The 20,966-nt window shown below is 32.7% G+C and overlaps 1 protein-coding gene across 11 annotated transcripts in view; it reads right to left on the minus strand.

The window, feature by feature from the left end:
• LCORL (ligand dependent nuclear receptor corepressor like) overlaps window positions 1-20,966 on the minus strand; it is a 118,634-nt gene that overhangs the window by 20,992 nt on the left and 76,676 nt on the right. For 8 of the 11 annotated variants that reach the window (XM_011365094.2, XM_023534040.1, XM_023534037.1 and 5 more), the window contains 2 exons: window positions 17,144-17,395; window positions 6,899-6,992 (listed from right to left, as the gene is read on the minus strand). In XM_011365094.2, the coding sequence (XP_011363396.1) occupies window positions 6,899-6,992; window positions 17,144-17,395 (346 nt within the window). Of the gene's footprint in view, window positions 1-1,380; window positions 5,570-6,898; window positions 6,993-17,143; window positions 17,396-20,966 lie in introns of those variants that run through there. The other 3 variants (XM_023534062.1, XM_023534075.1, XM_011365076.2) reach the window with 2 other exon arrangements.

The raw sequence follows: 20,966 nt of genomic DNA on the forward strand, positions 1-20,966 counted from the left end.
ATTAAAAATTAAAGAACTTCTTTTAAAATAAAAAGTGAAATTGTTATTCTGCTCCCTAAAAATGGCTTAATCTGTTTCACAGATAAGTATGCACTATTTTATCTACAGTTTATAAAAATTGTTATTTGAATAGGAATTTCCAAAGCAAATTTTGAATATTAGGTCAAAATTTTTCTAGAAAAAGATAATTTTACTCGATTCAACCGATATTTCACTAAAACCAGCATGTGATTTGACATACAGTAGCTATCAAAGTGAAGAGAGATAAGAAATTACAATAAAACTTCTAAAGTCCACTGCCACCTCTAGACAAAGAGAGAACATGACCCCAGGATCCTTTCCTTTTGAAAATAATTTTTTTGTAAATTTTATTATGGTTGGGAGTATAAAATGATGGAAACGACTCCCAAGATTCAATATTAGATCATTAAAAAATATATATGTAGGGAACAAAGGCAGGAGGAAATGTTACTATCAAATATAAAGATACAAGTGAAATTATGCTCTTTTCCAAATTAAAAATTATAATTTTCACATAAGCAAAAGAGAATCCAAAAGAGTTCTGATAAATGTACTTCAATAGTTTCTTTAAAGTTACGTTATAGCCTATTTAACATATCTGACTAAACAGTTAAAGAGATTTTACATGTTTCTCAGGAAAATACACTACGCTGTATTTTAAAGATGAATAAGCTTTTGTAACAGTGCCTGAAATGTTCAAATGTTTCTTTTTTCTGTTAGTAAAATTTAGAAATAATAAAAACTGACGACTAGGGTTAACTATTCTGAAAACCAACAATAATTCTTCTCTCTTCTGACATTCTAAAAAAATCCATATATTAAAAGTTTTTTACTCATTTTACTACTAATAATGGAATTTCAAAAATACCACAGTGGCCAGTAATTTCCATCTAATGCTATATGAAAAGAGCTTAATAAAGTTCCCGTTTAGATATTCAGACATACATATATCAGATATTAGATAACTAAGTTCTCAAATTATAAAATTCTACAATTTGCTTATTTGGCTTCAAATTTTTTCTGTTCCATATTTCTTGCATGTTAGAATCTCAAAGAAAAACCTAATATATGAGTAAATAATAGCTGAATACATATGTCTCCAATCTAGAATTTATTGCTAAGTGATTAAAAATTTTAAGATTGTATCTTTTATAGCTCTCTTGTTTTTAATGCTAAAATTTTTTCCTAACTTTTTCCTGTTTGATTTATAGACCAAAGCATCCTGCTGTTTGTTTTGCATGTCACTATCCGTTTTGCCCATTACAAGTTTTGTTGTTGAAATAGTTCTTTGGAGAAAGTCAATTTCTAATATTTAATATTAAAACTGCTTTCTAGAGTGAATCAAAGAAGTCAGTGTAGTCAGTTTTTTTCTTTGCTTTTCTTTTTTTTCTTTTACTGAATGAGTAAATCAATCACACACCAACAGTGTTGTAAATTTAAGTGCAAAAGCATTGAAGTGCTTTACTACAAATTACAACCTAGAAACACGTTAACTGAACAATTAAAATTCATACAATCAGATTTAGATATATAACAACACAAAGTAGGAACAGAATTACAGTACATTTACAACACAAGACAGATACATGAATTCATTAGAAAATATTGTAATAAATAATTCATGAATTATAGTGCAATTGATTTATGCATAAATATAACTAATTGCCTAACAATCAGTTTATATTAACAAAATCTGTCAAAATCAAGGCAGCCACAGAGTTTTACTAAATTACTGCGACAATGAAAATACTGCAATTAAAAAACAAATACAAGTATTTGTACTGTAAACAACTAAAAAAATCAGTCTCACTAAAGTTAGTATACAATTTAATATAAAATTGTCATTAGCTACCAGAAATGGTTTAAACAACTTTACTGAGCAGTAGTTTTCTAAAAACAGAGGCACTGTTTTTTTCTTTTCCTTCTTTTTTTTTTTTTAAATATAAAATACTTGAGGAACATTCAAATAAGTAGAAAGCACATAAGGGTTGCTTTCATCTTCATTAAAAGTCTGCTGAAACTGGATATTTCAGAAAATTGTCAATTGATAAATAGTAACTGGTAACTAAATTTATAAAGTACTCTGAAAGTTTAACATAAAGAACATCTTAATAGAATCGCTGGGGAGAAGGGGAATCCATAAATTTCCCTGCCTTTCCTAGTTTGTATAATCAAAAGTTAACTCAATAATTAGAAACATTTTGTTTCTTTTAAAAGTTATGGGTTGATCATTACCTATAAACTATCAAAAAATATTTAATTTACTATTTCTGACCAAAAATAAATAATACAAGTACTAAAATGCTGCAAATTAACTATAATATTACCTATAAAACTACTGATCACTGTGAAGTCAATAGCAAAATGATCCCTGATTTTATGAATCCTGTAAAGTTTTTGGTCAGGTCATCTTTTAAATGATATAAAAGAGTTCTGTAAGTATCCCTTTACTATAAACTTCTCAATCAATTTATTAATGTAAATATAGTGTGAGGAATAAAAAAGCTCAATATAATATAAATATTATGTAATGCATTCAAGCCCCCAAATTTTTGCAAGTAAAATTCTGTATAAAGAGGTCAATAAAATTGTGTTGAAATATTTACTTTAACTTTGTTTTTCAATAGGAGGGGGAGGGGAAATATATTAAATAATCCAAGTTCTGGCCCTCACAAAATATGGCTTAATTCTTTAAAAAGAAAGATGACCCTGACATCTGCTGTTTTGCAATCTATCATGTATACTTTCTTGCGGGGGGAAAAAAAAAAAAGAGCAAGAGGATTCATACTCTAGCATGTAGGTAACATTAACAGCTGAAGAGGGTTCAGTACATATCTAAGAGAACAAATAACCGCTTGGTTGTGTAGTCTCCCACTCTTCAGTTTCTTTAAACATACGTAAGCAGTTTTTAAATGTAATAGCTGGAAATCTCTTTAGTATTACACGTATATGTAATTATTAGATACACACAAACACAAGTGTCAAAACACAAGTATTTGACAAGGTGCACTTATTTTTTTTTAATTCAGCTTTAAGTATTCCTTTTTGGACTTAGGAAAACTGGCTTAGATAAATGATCGGAACCTGAATTTTAACAGAAAAAGGGTACTCAGAGAATTTTGAATATGTGAAGCAAATCCCCGTTCGTTATATGGAGGCACATGCTTTATAACATTTTACTACTAAAACTGCATACTCCATAAATCCAACATGGATACTCTGAACCACATTTTAAAACTGCTATATAAAAATTACTGGTCTTTCTTATGAGTCTAGTAAAAGTTAAAATGCACTGCCCAGCTAACTACCCAATTAGTAGAGAGTTTACATTACTGAAAGTTCAAAACAGCTTCAGTGTTAAATATCTGTAAATCTATTCAAGACCCTGAACAAACTGCAAAATTTGGTTATTAGCAAAATGATAATGTTTCGCCCACCAAAATGAAATCTGTAATTCATTTTGATAAACTGAAAATGTTTTGAAATGTCACAGCAGCAAATATATTAAAGTTACACTGAGGTTTTTCAATAGTAGGAGTGTGTCACAATCCTTAAAATTTAAAGTAGTCATAACATCAACTAACCAGCACATTTAAACCAAAATTATCATTCTCAAGCTTTTTCTGTGCACATTAAAAACATGCTCTAAGTTGCATTCCAACTTTCTTTTCTAACCTTACACATTAGCTTATTTTTCAAATGAAAAACAGAATTAAATTATTTTAATAATTAAATTTAAATTACTTTTTGTTCTTAGTAGTATTCCATCTTATATTAAAGGATTCTATAGCTGCTGGGGTTAAATATGTGTCAGTTTTTTTAAAAGTACATACCTTATAAACCCCAACTTCCTGCTAAATCAACTATTAAATGATAAATATTAAATTTCATTATATATATCATTTAAGGTTTTCTTTCCTATTCCTGGTGGATGCACTTGAGTGCATTTCATATTTCATAGAATGCACTATAGTGTACTAATACTGTATACATTAATTTTTCTTAGTATGGAGATAGCTGTCTATTTAAACTCTGATTGGTTGTTTGACGTACTTACAGTAGCTGTAAGTATGTTACGCTGAAATGTTTACGAACTTTTAATATATTTCCATTATAAGATGGTTCAACTGAATGGCTGGAGTGGTCTTTCACCAATAAAAATGTTTCACTTGACAATTACTTGTTTTCCCACAATGCTTTATGCTATTGACTACTAAAGAAAACCTGAATCTTTTTCACCTATTTATACAAGGATTAAATACAAACTATCAGAATTAAGTAAGCAACTATATAATTCTGTCCACAGTGAAAACCCTGAATAAAACTTTTTCAAAAGGCATGTAAGTGGTTTTTGAACTGTAAAATTTCATGTCTCCTGTCAGAGTGAGCATCTGTAATTCCCACATGTGTGTATACAGACACACAAATACACACCTGTGCACATACGCACGCAAACACACACACACGCACACGCACGCACATACGTACACACAAACGATTTTCCTAAGAAGTAATCTACACAGGCTTGCTGCTGTTCTTGCAGCTGCCAGTCCCTGAATCTGTCATGTTATAAAACCCAGTGTCTGGTAATCGGAGTTTCTTCTTCGGAGGAGTCTTCAGTGTTCCAGATCGTTCTTTTACCTTGTATTCTAAAGTGCTGTGAGGTACCCCATAGATTCCTTGTGCTTTGGAAACACTCATTTTTCCACTCATTACCATTGCGATAGCCTCTTCCATTATTTCATGATCATATTGCCGATAACGGCCACGTTTTTTCCTGGGCTGCTTATTATCTTTTCGATCCAATCCATCTTCAGCATTTTCAGAGGTTCCGTCAACTGTTCCATTTTTAGAATTAAGACACAAAGGAGAGAGGTCCCCATGTAGAAAATAAGAGTCAACACTTGAGTGAGTTACGGGCCCAGAACATTCTATTTTGTTCTGTTTAGGGAGTATGTTTTTCAGTTTTTGGAGAGCTGATCCTTCCAGGACTGGAGAGGTTTTGGAAACTTGATACATAACATCCAGCAGACCAGGACCATCAGGTTGTTGTTTTGAAACAGAACTTACTCGGAGCTGAGGAATTTTTAACTGTACAGTAGGATGTGAAGTTTCAAACTGTAGGCTTTCGTTTTTTTCTTTAAACTGAGTAACCATTTTCTGTAGAGTTAACTGATGGAGGTAACTGGAAGCTGTTGGGAATTTTAATTCTGAGGTTTCAAGTAGATTAAGTTTACTTTTTTCTGTGCGCTCTGCTTGAGCTCTTGCCCACAAGGCTACTTTTTGCAGCACTGCACAAGTTTCTTTACTGTCTTTATATGAGTAACTATCATTGAAATCTCGAGTTTTGTTTTTAAAAGATGCAGGCTTCCCTGCTGGTAAGGCTTCTAAGTGGAGAAGTAAAGTTTTTTGAGGTATGCCATAAAGTATGCCTGCTTTATTTATGTCCAGTGCTCCAGACTGAATGTCTTTCAAAGCTTTTGAGAGCAAACCATCTGCAAACTCAGCACTTCTTTCCACATAGTCCTCTCTGTTTCTGTGTAGTCTCCTGGATGGATGGAATGAAACGATGGTAAACTGATGCATGAGAGACTCTCACACAGCTATGGAAGGGGAGGGTCCACTCCTTTATTATACTCCTTGCTTAGGTAACATCACTGCTTATACTCTTTTAAGTCTGTGAGATGTAGTAGTTACTCCTTATCAAAGCAAACGCTACAGTCCTCGTAGGACAGTGTGTCAATCATACGGTGGCCTCAACAGGCAGACCTTCCAAGAACATAAAATCCTAACTCAGTATTGGAAAAAATATTCTCATGATGTTGCTATTCCTCTGACAGATGCTTGCAGAGCAACACTTATAATTTTTATTTGTACAATTAGAGTTCCATTATAAAAAAAAATACCCAAATCCTAAAGGAGTTTTTGTTAGTAGAAACGTGACGTTACCGCTAAACAAGTAATAAAAGAGTCAACCCCTTTCAAGGAAATTTGTAGCAGCAAAAATATTTCCAAACACAAACACTCCATATTTCCACAAGACCATTTCTTCTCTAGACAAAAACTTACAATTTGAAACGAGTAGGTAGTTATATTTGGGTAAAATAATTTTAGATATTATGTTATTTCTATTTCAAATGTATATTGTAATTTTGAAGTTTCTAGAACAGAAAGCTTACTGTACCTCAGGACTCAAAAGCTACTACGGCTTTGGTTGAAACAAATTACACTCTACATCCAGGATTTAAATGTGATAAAAAAAAAAAAAAAAAAAAAGCTTCCTGAGTAGTTTGTTAATAGGAAGATGCAAAAGTTACAAAAAAAAATTCAAAAATCCAACAGAACAGCATTTCGCTATAATTGTTTATTAAATTAATTTAATGACAGCTTTCAATCAAAGCATGAAAGGACTCTTTGTGGTGATTACTAGATATATTAATTAGTCTGCCACCACACCTAAAGCACAATGGAAAAATATAAACACTATAAGAATTAGTAAGTATAGTACTTTTAAAATGTGTTGTTTTAAAAAAATTAAATAGTGAAATTACATATTTCCCTTAAAATTGCCTCCTGAATATTGAATTTAAAATTCTCATTACTCGTCCTGCTTCTTAGTTTGTAGTCTATGGTTAAGTTGGTAGTTCATTTTAGTAACATGAACTAAAGTTTGGTGATTGTTCTGATAACTTTTCTTTAACAGAAAGAATAAAAAAGAAAGAGAAAAGACAAATGGAAGGTATGAGAGACACACACTTATGAGTGACAAAAATTCTGGAGGAAAACTATATGTCAATCTACTCAGAGCAGTATTAGGAGTTCTCTGCAGAGATAATTTTATATTAATGTTAAATTATATTTCCTAGATATTGCTTACCCAGCCAATGAATTTTCAGAAGAAGGATCACATATGGATGACTCTTCAGATTTTATGCTGGTTTTCTTTGTAGAGAGATCTAACACTCCATCCCCTATAATTTTTGCAAGAGAAAAAACTTTATATTTGTGACAGATAGGTAATCCTTACATTTTAACATTTCATATTTTGCTGATCTACTATCTCATGACCTAAATATTAACACTTGTGTTTCACATGTGGCCATTACCATCTCATTGTGTGGCTTCAGCAACAGGACATGACTGGGAAGACACTACATAGGAAAAAAGAACAGAGGAGGAGCTGATACTGCCAAGTGACATGAGAAAACAAACAGGCTATGATATAAAACCTGTTTAAAATCAACCCTGGTCACCTTTCACATGGTTTTGCAATGAACAGCCATTTGGCCGCTCACCCATGACTGTCTTCTATTCGGGGCTGCCCAGATGATGCTCGGGGAAAGTAGAAATGATGTAAGTTGCACAAAACACAAAGCATAGAAAATATGATAATGAATAGAGAACAATAACTAGCACATATTAGGACCAACAATATGTGGAATATATATTTTAAGTAAACTGTGACTATGTATAACCAATGTATTTTTAGAACTCACAGTGTAAAATTTTACTATTTTGAATAACTGAAATGTACAAGAGTTGAATCACTGCCTATGTAATATATTGTTATATCTGTGATTGAAGATATAACTTGTAACGATATAACACTTTAGGAAAAATAATTTGCTAGAAAACAGCTGATTACGTATTTATTAAAATGTTATTTTTATTACTGCTATATTGAATTAAAAAATTTCAACATTTCAGACATTGTCAATCTGACACACTTCAGAATCAAAAATAAAAGTAAAACTATGAATTTAAAACAGGCAATAATACTATTGATATATCTTTACTGACAGCTAAAAACTGAAAACTTAAGCTATAAGAATCATTATAAGAAAACACACGCTTAAAAATGTACTCAAAAATACAACGGGGTTTTAAAAAATTCAACTGGTTTTACTATTACCATATAAATCTACTTAACACTTACGTGCCCTGGAAAGATGCAGACGAAAAACTGAAAGAAAACATCCCACTCGTAACCTACTACGTATAATTCAATGACAATTTCGTTGCATGTTCACTATGTGCAAATCGCTATTTTAAGAATTTGGAGAGCAGCAGTAAAAAAGGCACACAGAGAACCTATTCTCATGGTGCTTAGGATCTAGTGAGGTAATCTGTACAGTACCACCACCAAACACATTTCAGGCTGATGAAAAGTTCTACTTAAGAAAAGTAAAGCAGAGTAAGCTGACAGTGAGGAGGGAAGGCTGAGGAGGCTGCTATTTTATTGGGTGTTATCAGTACCGATCTGTGACCCGAACAGAGTGCTGAACAAAGTGAGGGTACCCAACAAACAGATTATCTGGGGGCTTCCAGAAGCCAGTTTGTGCAAAGGCTGTGATGTGAAATCCTGTCTGGAGTGTGTGAGGAGCAGCAGAGAGGCCAGGCTGAGTGAGACGAGAGAAGAAATGGTACAGGGAGGCAGATCGCATTGGGCCTCGTAGAGAGACAGGAAACCACTGGAGAATTCTGAGAATAAGGCTGACATAATTTTGTTTTTAAAGCGTCAACCTACTGTGGGGAGAATGGACTGCAAAGGGCTAAACGTGGAGCAGAAAAACCTGTTGGGAAAGTGCTATCCTGTTTCTCATCTCTGAGCTTTCATCTGCACCTTCGGGTCGTTTCCTCTGCCTAGAAGACTCCTTATCTGCTCTTCCTCCATCCCACACTCATGCTAATTCTCACTAAATCTTATTCATCATTCAATCACTCAGGATATAACTTCGACTTGTTATTATTCTAGGTTCCTATACCTGTAACACTCACCTATATTATTTAGCATTCGGCAGGCTGTATTCTAGCTGCTTAGATACTTACTGGAATTAGCCACCAGACTCTAAGCTATGCAAAGGCAGAGACCACGTCTATTTTATTCACTGATGTATCCTTACTGCCTAGAATAGTGCCTGGTACATAATAAGTGTTCAATAATTATTTGCTGAAGAGATTTTTGAAGAATCAGAAGAAATTCAGTATGGCTAGAGGTTAGAATGCCTAGATTAAAAGGGTAAAAGGGGATAATGGACAGGCAAACAAAGTATATGGTACATCGTACCTTAAAAAGTTGTTAAATGAAGTATCCTGCCCTAGTTTATCCATCCTACCCAATTTTATGCTTGGTCTCCATCTGACGCTTCCCGTGTAACCACTTGTAGTTCCTCAAACATGCTATGTGGTGTCATGTCAGGTCTCTCAAAATGCAGCGCATGGTTCCCTCTGCCTAGAATGCTCTTTCTACCTTTTTAACTTGTTAAACTCCTACGCATCTCTAAAGACTGAGATCCCCCCAAGTGGAGGCTAATTACTGCCTCCTTTGAGTCAATAGTATTCTAAAATACTATGATACTCTCATGGAATTCTTGATTCACATATCTTTTTCCTTCATGAGACTGAATGCCTCACAATCAGAGATCTTGACGTTTTCATTTGTATTTCATAAACAACAGTGAAGTGCTATAACCTATTAAAAGAAGAAAGAAATGTCTTCTCTTTTATAATCTCATTTCTATTCTTCAGCAATTAAAATTTTACTATTTCAAGACCTTGTTAAGACTATCTTCTTTAAAAAATCATGACTACCTAATCCATATTCAGATTTATCATTCAATTCACTAGTTTGGACTTTGCTCATGTTTTATGTAGCTGGTAGCATGTAAAATACACTTTCTATAAGTCTGTTATTCCTAATCAATGTTACAAAATAAAGTAATGAAAAATCTCCAACTCTAAAGTTTTCGAAGACTTTTGATATGGTCGATTTAAAGTTAATTATTCCACAAACAAGAAATACGAGGTACAGGAACCCCTTCTCTCTGTGTTACATTAACTATGCAAACTAGGCTATAGCTCCCTAGCTAGGGCAATAAAGGTATTCTTGTCCTTTTTGGGTCACTCCTTGATTGCTGGGTTGACAGCCACACACAACCCCGCTTATAACTAATTTTAATCTGGAGGATGAGCTTGAGAATAAGCCCTGTTCCACCTTTAAGAGAGCTACCCAAATCAGGCCTATAACTCCTCATTACTCTTCTTTAGGAACTCTAAACAGTGACCAAAGTCAGAAATGCTTTTATCTTTTTTTCCATACCAATCTAGGCTACCCATGTTAAAAATTTTGCTCCAAAAGTATTTGCTAACTTAAGTAACACATTATTGTCTGTTATTTAGTGAAAATGGAAAATATAGTCCTTCAGCATATTTCTATCACACAGTAAAATTCTTTAATCACTGAACATTTATGTAGCGAATACAAGAAACATGAAAACACATACAAGAAATAAAAATATAAAAAATATTTTTAGATAAATTTTACTTATCTATAGAAAATCTCACTTTTTGTTAGCAGTATTATCTATACTTTTTTTTTTGTATTTTGCTGATATCATGATTCCCTTTTTACAGCTCAAGCACTAGAAAAATCATAGAGTTATCCCTAGGACTGTCCAAATTAGAAAAGCAAAAACAGTAAGAGAAGGAGACAGATAAGCTTAGAAAAGAGGACTGAGAAAAAGGAAGATCTGAAATTAGGGGTGAAGGGCATTTTCTTGCTCCTGCTGATGATTTATATCCAGCTGAGTGTGACTCCAACTATCAGTAGGAGCTATCATATCACAATTAGATGGGTTTTGTGTATACATTTCCAAAGTACTAATCATTAACTCGATAGATATAAACTAAATCCTTATTAAGCTAAACGCTCTAGGGTAATATAGAATGAGTAGAAGACAGAGAAAAGGAGAGACAGAAATTTACCATTCATTCACCTATTGGCAGATACCTAGGTTGTTTTAGTTTTTCACAATTACAAACAATTGTGAAATAAAAATCCTTCCAAATATTTTCTTGTGTTCATATATGAGAATTTTTCTAAGATTATGTACCTAGAAGTATAAACGCCAGACAATAGGGTTATGTATATTTGAAATTCAGTAGATATTACCAAATTTCCCATATCTTTGACAACATTTGGTATTGTAGAGATTTTTGATTTTTGCTAATCAAATGAGCAAAAAAAAAAAAAAAAGCAAGTTACAGGAGTCAGTTAATTAACAAGAGTGCATTTTTGTATGCATTTACATAAATTTTAAAAGCACACAAAACTATTATTCTTACAGATGCATAAATAGATATTATTAGTGTTTGCTTCCAAGAAAAAAATGAAAGGATGTGATAGTTCTTAACAGAAAACATATCAAAAGCCAATATGATCAAATAACACGTTTATTAGTTCTGGATGACAGGAACAAGATTACTACGCTGTATTTTCTGTATATTTGAATATGTTCCTAATAAACAGAAATTGTTTCCATTTACTGGCTGTTGACTAGACAAATCACCTTCTCAGAGGGAATATAGTAACCTTTCCTGCTATTGTGTTTTATTTCCATTATAGATCTTATCACCTTGTGAAATTATTTTTTTATTGATATGTTTATCATTTCTTTGTCTAACTTACTAGACTATAAGTCCCATGAGGGCAGGAACATTTTTTATCTTGTTCCTTACTGCTTCCTTGGTGCCTAGAAAATGACTGGCATATTATAGCCACAGCAGTGTGAAGTAATAATTCTTACATTTTTTTTACTTATCTGTTGCCAATTAGACTAAGGAAAAATAATTCCAAAAATGTCAAGCCATTACAAGGCAGTGCAATAATTAATGTTCGTCATGACACTTATGTTCCATATGTTGTTTAAGAAAGTATAAAGATATTTCAGGGTATTTTCCATCCAAAATGTTTACAATAAAAAATTGTAATGCTAAAATCCAATGATCAAATCTCATTCCAGTTGCCAGCAACATTTGAAAATAATGAAGATTTTTAATCCAATAAATCCAGTATGTCATACATCATACATGCACTGGTAGATTCAAGTGAATAACAGACGGTCATACTCCCAAGAGTAGATTTTAGTGGGGAGCTAAGCACAGAAAAAGTTACAATGCAGTGAGAAATTTACTATAATGAAGTTCTACTAGGATATGCACTGGAACTCATGGTAAAAAACACCACCAACAAGGCCTTTGAAGTGCTGCTGCTTCATCTCTGCCCACACTTGATCTTGTTCTGCACAGGACTGGTGAATTTACTTTGTGGTTGTCATGATAATGATAAAGATCCATAAGTTTCAAATTTCTTCCTGTGCTTTGGAATTTAGAAGTTTTTACTCTGGCCCCATATTAAAACGGAAAAGTTTTTATATGTCAATGGTATTTTTACCTGTTTTTTCACTTAGTGTGCCAGGACAAAAAGAATGATTGGTACAAGCAATGTATGACTTCTTCCTCTCAGTTTCTGAGAATGGGTATTTACAAAAATCTGCAGAAATGAAAGTACAAAAAGAAATATCTCTAATCCTGAAATATCTTGTTAGAGAGTACATTTAAGAGGTAAATGAAAATACTCCCCTCAGGGTGACTATTTTTAAAGTCAGTCTAGTTTGTGGAAAATAGGGCAAGGAATATGAGGAGTATGGAAACTGACTTATGAAAAACAATTAAAAAAGCTAAAAAAGATTTGTGTGGAAAACAGGTTTAGAGAGACATAATAGTTTTAACAAATATTTATAGCACTAGTAAGTAAAAGAAGTAAACTTTCTCATATTGTTGAAGATAGAGAAAAAAACCCTAAAGGTTAGCATGGAAAAAGAGTAGTCTTGGAGATATAATAATTTCTATAAATATTTGAAGTACTATAAAGTAAAATATTGTTGCAGATGGAAAACATAAATAAAGAGAAGATATTTCAGGGATATGAGCTTAACTATCTGAGCTGTCAAAGAGAGGTTGAATTACCATCTCTTATACCAGAGAATAAAAGAACCCTATATCGAGATGGAAATGGGTAGGATAATTCTTTGAACATCTTATTCTTTGGTTTTTGGCTAATCTGTTATCTTTTGGGAACTGTTTCTGCCTATTTTTTGTGGAGTGTTTTTCTCATGTAGTAGTTTTCTTAGTTGAATAGTTGACAGTTACATCAGTTGCAAGTATTGTCTCCAAATTTGAAGCGTAAACTTTCACTCTGCTCACACTGACTTTTATAACACTTAAATTTTTACAATTTTACATTTCAGTATAGTCATATTTACAAAATTGTTGTACAAACTGGTAGTTTTGCACCTTAAGAAATTCTTCCTTATTTTGAGTTCATTAAGATATAATCCTTTATCTTTTGTAACTTTTAGTTTTTCTATTCAGATTTAGCCTTTTAATCCAACTGGAATTACTTTGGTGAGTGGTGTGAGGTAGGGATTCATCTACATTTTCTGTTCATTTGTTTGTTGTATGTGGGTAATCAATTACCCCAGAACCACGTTTGAATAGGCTATCTTTCCCTAATTTATAGTGACATCTTCATCTTGCACCAAGATTCCACTAGTGCTTGGAGAGTTTCTTGGTTTGCTAATCTATTCTACTGATTTGTATATGGCCAGTAGCACCTTGTTTTAATTACTGTGCTAAATAAATCTTGGTATGTTTTAGAGCAAGTCCCTCACCACCTTGACTGAGTTATTCTTGACACTTTAAATACTGCTCAGAAATTTTAGGCTTGGCCAGTCTTTTTTTATTTTTATTTTTTAACAATAAATCCTACCATAATTTTGACAGGAATGACACTGAATTTTAAGTACATTAAAAATAAACAGCCATCTTTTAGTCTTCCCATTCATTTAAAATATAACCCCTCATTTTGGTAGTCTTTTTTTATGCCCTTCAATAAAGTTTTATAATATTCCCCATAAGTCTTAAACAGTTTATTAGTTTCCTTCTTAGGTGTTTTAATGTTTTTCTGATCTTGTTGCTCTTGTGGATGACATCTTTTTTAAAACTAGATTTTCTAATTGGGCGGTTGCTGATATGGAGTAATACATACAGACCTTGCAAGTAGTATCTTTTCTAAACTTTTTTTTATCAATTCTAAACGTTCACCTAAACATTTTTTTATATTTCCTACCTACACAGTCATGTTGTTTGGAAGTGACCACGACTTTCCTCATTCTCTCTTTATAACCCACTGCTTAATATTGCTTATTTTCATACTTCTATTTTTTTCTCATCATGTTACATGAGTCAGGACCTCTCATAAAATGTTAAAAAAAACTGGTGATAGTGTGCATTTTTGTCTTCTTCATTACTTTAAATAATAAAGTCACGATGTTTCTGGTGCTCATATATTCTTTGTTTGGTAAGTATTTTTATCATAAATATATCAGAATTTTTTCTATACTTATAAGGATGATGATGATGATGTGGTTTTCCTTTTTTTTTTTAAGTAATGTAGAAAATCATAAAATGTTGTTTTTCAAATGCAGCAAATGCATCAAAGGGTATGTGCTCCAGCAAAATCATCTGGGTCTCCCTAGTCATTATTAATTATGTTTTTATACCTCACTATATTTAATTTGCTAACATTTATTCAGGAATTTTACACTGAGGGTTGTAAGTAAGACTGGTTTGCAACTTTCTTTTGCTATCTTTGTCTGATTTTGGTATAAAGATTGTACTAATACTTCTCTTTTCTATTCTCTAAAATAGTCTGTAAAAGACAAGAATTATCTGTTGCTTTAAGGTTATATAAAGTAACCTGTAAAACCATGTGGGGTTGATAATCTCATAGATGTATAGGTTAGACTATCCATAAGCTAGTCATATTATTTATGATTAGATTATCTATTGGATTTATTAATAATTCGTAATTTGAATAAAGGAACTCACAAAATGAACAATTGGCTTAAATGAGTACTGTTAAGAAATGATAGAGTGAGAATAATATGAAAAATGTAAGTAGCAGCAAATAAACAGGCAGAACTAACATTACTACTTTTATGGATTTATACATTCTATCGTTAATGATACTCTCACAAAGTCTATATTGTATAGTAAGATACTGCGGTGAAGTCATGATTAGCAAGACATTTAAAAATTGTTTATAACATCTTTAACCTTAAAATTTTAATTTGTGGAAATACAAGTACATATAAAATATTAGTGTGCATATATACACAATACATACACACGGATGCATCAAAGGGTATGTGCTCCATTAAAAAAATATTGGTATGCAAGGAGGCAAAGTTAGAGCCTACCAAACTATACTACAGCAGAACGGTTTCATAAAGGAAAATCTGATTCCATAACTCTGTGTTTAAAGCAATCCAGAGGCTTTCTGTGGCCCTAAGAAAAGTCAAAATCTTTAATACAGCCTACATGGCTTTCTTATAATCTGGTCCCTACCTATTTTTTTAGCCTCATCTAATTACCATTCTCTTTTGCTCTCTACACTACAAGCAACACTAGACACTAAATGATCCCTATCCTGAAGTAAGAACACCAAAATCACATATAAGAAGTCATACCCCAAAATTAAAATCATAAAAAAGACTAAAGCATAGATCCTTTTTCAACCTCGGGATGTTCACAGACATATTTGTACACTTTCCCTAGGATATCACAATACTTAATTTACACTTGTAGTCTTCTACATATACTTGGGTCTGCCTTATCACTTAAGTTCATAGAATCACAGAATGTCAAAAATGGAATTTTACATTTAAAATGTCATCTATTTCAATTACTCATTTGATGCTCTTGAATACCTCTAACGATAAGGCAACCTGGGATCATTTGCTCTTATCCACTTTAAGAAATGTATGATCCTTAGAAATATTCTTTCTTTATGGACTTGAAATCTGTTTCCATCTAACTTTTAGCTAGTAATCCTAATTCTATTCATTGGGCCATTCAGAGGAAGTTCAGTCCTACTTCAATGTATAACAGCCATACAAAAATTCACTATCATGCTATTTCTAAGCATTCTCTTTTGGGTGGTAAGGAAGAGGAGGTAAAGAGTACAGTGAGATTAGTGTTTAAGTATCTTTTATGAGTTGGTTACTTTATATTTAACTTTCATGTTTCTCCAATGAATTTGTTATTCTTATTGCCAAATAACAATGAGGAAATTAAAGTTCCAATAGGAAAAGTTACTTGTTCAGGTAACTTTAGTAGCAGAGCTGGGATTTCATCCATAAGTCTGTCAGACACTGAAGCCTATGTTTTAGTCTTTCTAGAACACTGAACTGCTTCCCACAAAGGAGAAGAGATATAAGATCGTGTGTAACATGAAAAAGCAAAACAAACATTCTAGAAATCCTATGCTTTCTAACTTCCAAAACTTTATGTATTGACATACTGTTTTCCTTAAGCCTTACATTATAGTCATCTCTGACATTTTTTCTCTATTATAATGTGTCTAATACATCTTTCCACATAAATAAACTCATACATAATTAAAGAATATTATTTCCATATTTCAGCTCCCTAATCTGTCCTACATACTGAAAAGACAACTAGTGAACGTTTCTTCAGAGCCCCAAACACCACACTGCTTTCTGGGACCAAATTTAATGCTAGTATTTTTCTGACTTCAATGACTGACAATAATATCTCTAACTTGTGTTAACAAAAACTACTTGCTTTCTCTTTTCTAAGCAAACACTTATTTGCCATCCTCCACAAGCACTTAAAAGGCCCTTTCTTCCTTTCTCTGTAAATCATGGCTCTTCCTTCAATGAACTATTAGATAAGTCCAACAGAGTCTTCATCATTCAGGTTCTTATGAAAAATGGATCTCTACACAGTTAATTACATTATGATGATCACATGTATTAACTTTTCTCCTTTCCCAGTTCCATAATCAACAATTGAAAATAAACCATCCATTTTTTTATTTTTCACCTAAGTGTAAAAAACTGAAGAGCAAGTGCTTAGTCAATTTCTTAGCTGCATATTTTTATGTGCAGATCCCATATTTTTAAAGTAACTTCTTATTATATACATCTCTTTGCTCTTAAATTGCTCGTTAGGACCCTCTCACCATATAATTTGTTGTGAAAAGAGACTGCGAGCAACTCAAACTTCTTCTTTTATAAACCAAAAGTCAAATGCAGTACAAAAGCTCTAATTTAGCACTTCTCACTAGTCCATATTACATAAGCTAAATACAAATAATATTACTTCTAAAGTTCTCTATGAATATAAGGTTACCTATATTTAAGAATATTAAGACATAAAATTATTATATGTTACACACTCAAATATAAAGTCTTACCTTGCTGAGCATTTTGTTCTTGCATTCGATTCACAGTGAGGTCTAACGGGCCCTCCTGTTCTTCCTGAACGGAGTTTTCTGCTTGACTCATTTGGATACTTTTACATATTAGACTTGGTCCAATGGAACCATTTCTATTCTCTTGAATTTTACCACTTTTTGAAATGTACTCAATTGCAAACTGACGTATCATCTTTTTCATTAATTCCTGAGCAACTAGGGGAATGTTAGGATCACAGTTCTGAGGAAGATCTAGGGAAGAAATAAATGTAATAAGCATTAAAAAATAAAATGCAAAATACAATATTTAAACTTATTTGTATTACAAATGAATGATTTCAGAAGTCTTTTAGCATCAATCTGTAATTGCCAATGCTTTCTAGGACTTAGCAATAGAAACCTTGTAGATTTAATATGTATTATGATAATATATCAACCTCACACTTGGCATATTTAATCATTTCTTAAAACTAAAGATTTTCAGTCCCAAACTAAAATGCAGATAAAGAAGTAGACATAAAAACAGAACAGCTTATTTTCATATACTAAACATAGTATGTGAACATAAATAGTATATATAAGAAACAAAGCAATTTTTAAGTTATATAAAGTGCATGTATTGACTATTAAAGAAAACATCTAAACACTCATAACTTAATTACTATTAAATTCTTCAATTCTGTCAAATGTGCTTTCATATACAGCTTGACTGTCATGATTAAGGTCTTTTTCTTTCCTCAACTTTTTATATTGAGAAATTTCAATCATAAAGAAAAGAATAAAGAATAGTATAATCACACAGACAGCCTCTACCAAGATTCAAGAATTGTTAATATTCTGCCACATTTGCTTTAACCTTTTTTTTGGTTTGCAGAACCACTAAAAGTAAATTGCAGAATTATGACATTTCACTCCTAAACATTTCAGCAACCACGTACTAAGATTCTCCTATAAAAATGGCAATATAATTTCATTATTAAGGATCATGATCTATCCTCAATCCCCCAACATGTTGATCAACTACAACTATAATGAGGTCAGTAGTGATACACAACTCTGCTTGAAACTTGTACAAGAAGTAAAAACAAATGAATGGTTTTATAGTGAGGTGTGGAATAAGGCCAGACCACTAATAAACATAACATATAACAGTGATAAAGACTTCCGGTACTGTGGAGGCGGGCGGGTGGTGGCCTCACTCCAATTCTTTTATTTACTCTGCTGCTTCAGAGGTAGAATGACTGGGAAACTGAGAGGGATGACTAAGCATATTTGGTTAGGCTTCATACTTCTTCCTCTGAGAAGTCAGCCTACTTCTTAGACACTCATTCTTTGCTCCTTAAATGCCTCAACTCTTGGGTAGATCAGTATCATGTGAACAGACCTGCTCTGACTCAGGGCTATCTTGAGGCTGAAGAGTTAAGTCTCCTTAGTTTGGGGGTTCAGTATTAGGAACACTTGCCTAAGACACTTGAAGGCAAGTCCTCCAACTAGCATTTATCGTTATAGATCCATGCCTCGAAAATGCAAGAAGGTTTAAAAACATACCATCCGGAGGTGAGAAGAGGCAACAAACACTTCCACCGGGACCACCACATTTGGTAGCAAAATGTGACCTAAACTGACATAAATTTATGGACCTGCAGAAATATCGATATATTTGATCACAGGGTGCTGTTTCGAACCCGCTGGAGATGTTACACAATAAACATCTCCATTATATTACCTCTTTTAAAACAAATAATTTTAAATTCTGAAGACACAGCTAAGAAAAGGGACTGTGGGCCTAAAAAAAAAGTAAAATTTTAGCCTTCACATTTATTCTTTGAACCTAGTAGGGAATAGAGGTATTTGTTTCGAGGTACTGGGGGAATAAAAAGACTTAGCTTATAGGTTGGAATCTTTGCCATATTTATGAACTTAGGCTAGCTATATATTCTCTCCACATTTTAGTTTCTCTGTTAATAAAAATAGAAATAACAAAATCTTGAAAATCATGTTAGGGCTTGCTCACAGAATATTTTAAAGTTGCAGATATTTTGAGATTGCAGATGAAATAAATTCCTGTACTTGGCATTTTAACAGTGTAATAAATGTTAGCTCTTAATTTATATTAGAAATAACAGAAGAGAAAAAGATGTAGACTGAGCAATTATATTTTATTTAAATTACAAAATGCCTAAAAAGTAAAAATATTAAGGCAAATATGAAATTATTAACTGGGAAAATACAAAGGACATAATTTCTCAGTAAATGTGATACTTTTTGGTCCAAAATAGATCTCAGCACTGGTTACCTAACCAAAGTGATTTATCAAAATAAGAAATTTCCATGTTGCACGTAAGAATTCCCAGTTTATACCATTTCTTGATTATTACCTCCAGGAATCTTTGAAAGTTCCTGTGAACATTCTTCACCTTTTTTCAAAACTAATTTTGCTTCTCATTATGTGTTAAGAGATACTGGACTTCGAGGTATTTAGGTTAACTGTCCTGTAATTTATTGACTGATGTCATCTTATAAATTGAAAAAAAATAAATTTATCAAGAAGAACAAAAACATAATCGGATTCATAACATGTGACTAGGGCTATACTTTAGGGTTGAGTTTAGAGCTAATTTCAAAGCAGAATAGATAGTGCTACTCTAGTTTACTGATCTACTCAGTTTTTGTCCCTTTATTGTGGGGAATAAGTCTATGTGTAAGATGAAAGGCCTTAGCAAAAAAATAAATTAAAAAATATAATAAAAAAGAGAAAGAGACAAAAAAAAAAAAGCTGCTCAGCTGCTAATTAGCTAGTGAGCCTTCTAAATTACTATACAAGCTGTCATAACTACTAAAAAGCAAATGAGTTAATTAAAGTCCAGGACAGGAATTATAAACATAAGTGTTTTCAAAGGTCAAGTAAGTAATAAATATTTGGCTATAAGAGACAATGTCACATGGAAATGGTGTCTACTGCCCTCGAGAAGACAGAACAAACTTATTTTTGTCCTATCTTTTCATTTTTCAAGTTTCAAATTTAACTAATTCAAAAGTTTAACATGCATGCTTTTTGTGACAGCCCGTATCAAGAGAGCCCTCAATGATTTCCATCTCCTAGTTTCACACTGTTAGTCCCTTCCACGTTGTGTCAGGGGGTGGGTGGTGTGTGTGATTAAGAGCACACTGCAAAAGTGTACATCACTTCTGATATTGGGTTATAAACAAATGTGGATTCTATCTTGGACACTCTTGAATGCTGATGTTCACTGCCTCTCCCCGCCCCCACCTCTACTCCGCCCTGCCATCTCTTTCTCTCTTATTAATCACTCTGGAGGAAGCCATACTGGGAGCAGCTCTATGTTGAGGCTCATATAGAGAGGAACTGAAGTTTCCTGTAAACAGCCAAATGAGTGAACTTGGAAGAAGATACTCCAGATCAATCAAATCCCAGATGACTGCAACCCCACGTGACCCCTTGACTGCTGCCAAGTGAGAAACTGAGCCATAAAGACCCAGCCAAGCCATTCTCAGATTTCTGGCTCAGAAAAAATTTGAGATAATAAATGCTTGTTGTTTTAAACTGCTAAATTTTGGAGGTAATTTGTTAAATAGTAATAGCTAATAATACAGATTTTGGTACATATTAGTGGGATGCTGCTATAATTAAAATCTAAAATGTTGGTGTGTCTTTAGAACCAGGCAGTGGGCTTTGGAGAGAGTATTAATGTAAGCCTAGAGTACCTTGAAGTTGTTAATAGAAGCCTCGTGGTCTTTGATAAAGCTGAAGGATGAAGACTTGTAGGAAAATAAAGTAATTGTTATTGGAAAGTGAAGGAAA

The sequence above is a fragment of the Pteropus vampyrus genome, unplaced genomic scaffold, assembly GCF_000151845.1.
Source record: "Pteropus vampyrus isolate Shadow unplaced genomic scaffold, Pvam_2.0 Scaffold5, whole genome shotgun sequence".
NCBI classification, from domain to species: domain Eukaryota; kingdom Metazoa; phylum Chordata; class Mammalia; order Chiroptera; family Pteropodidae; genus Pteropus; species Pteropus vampyrus.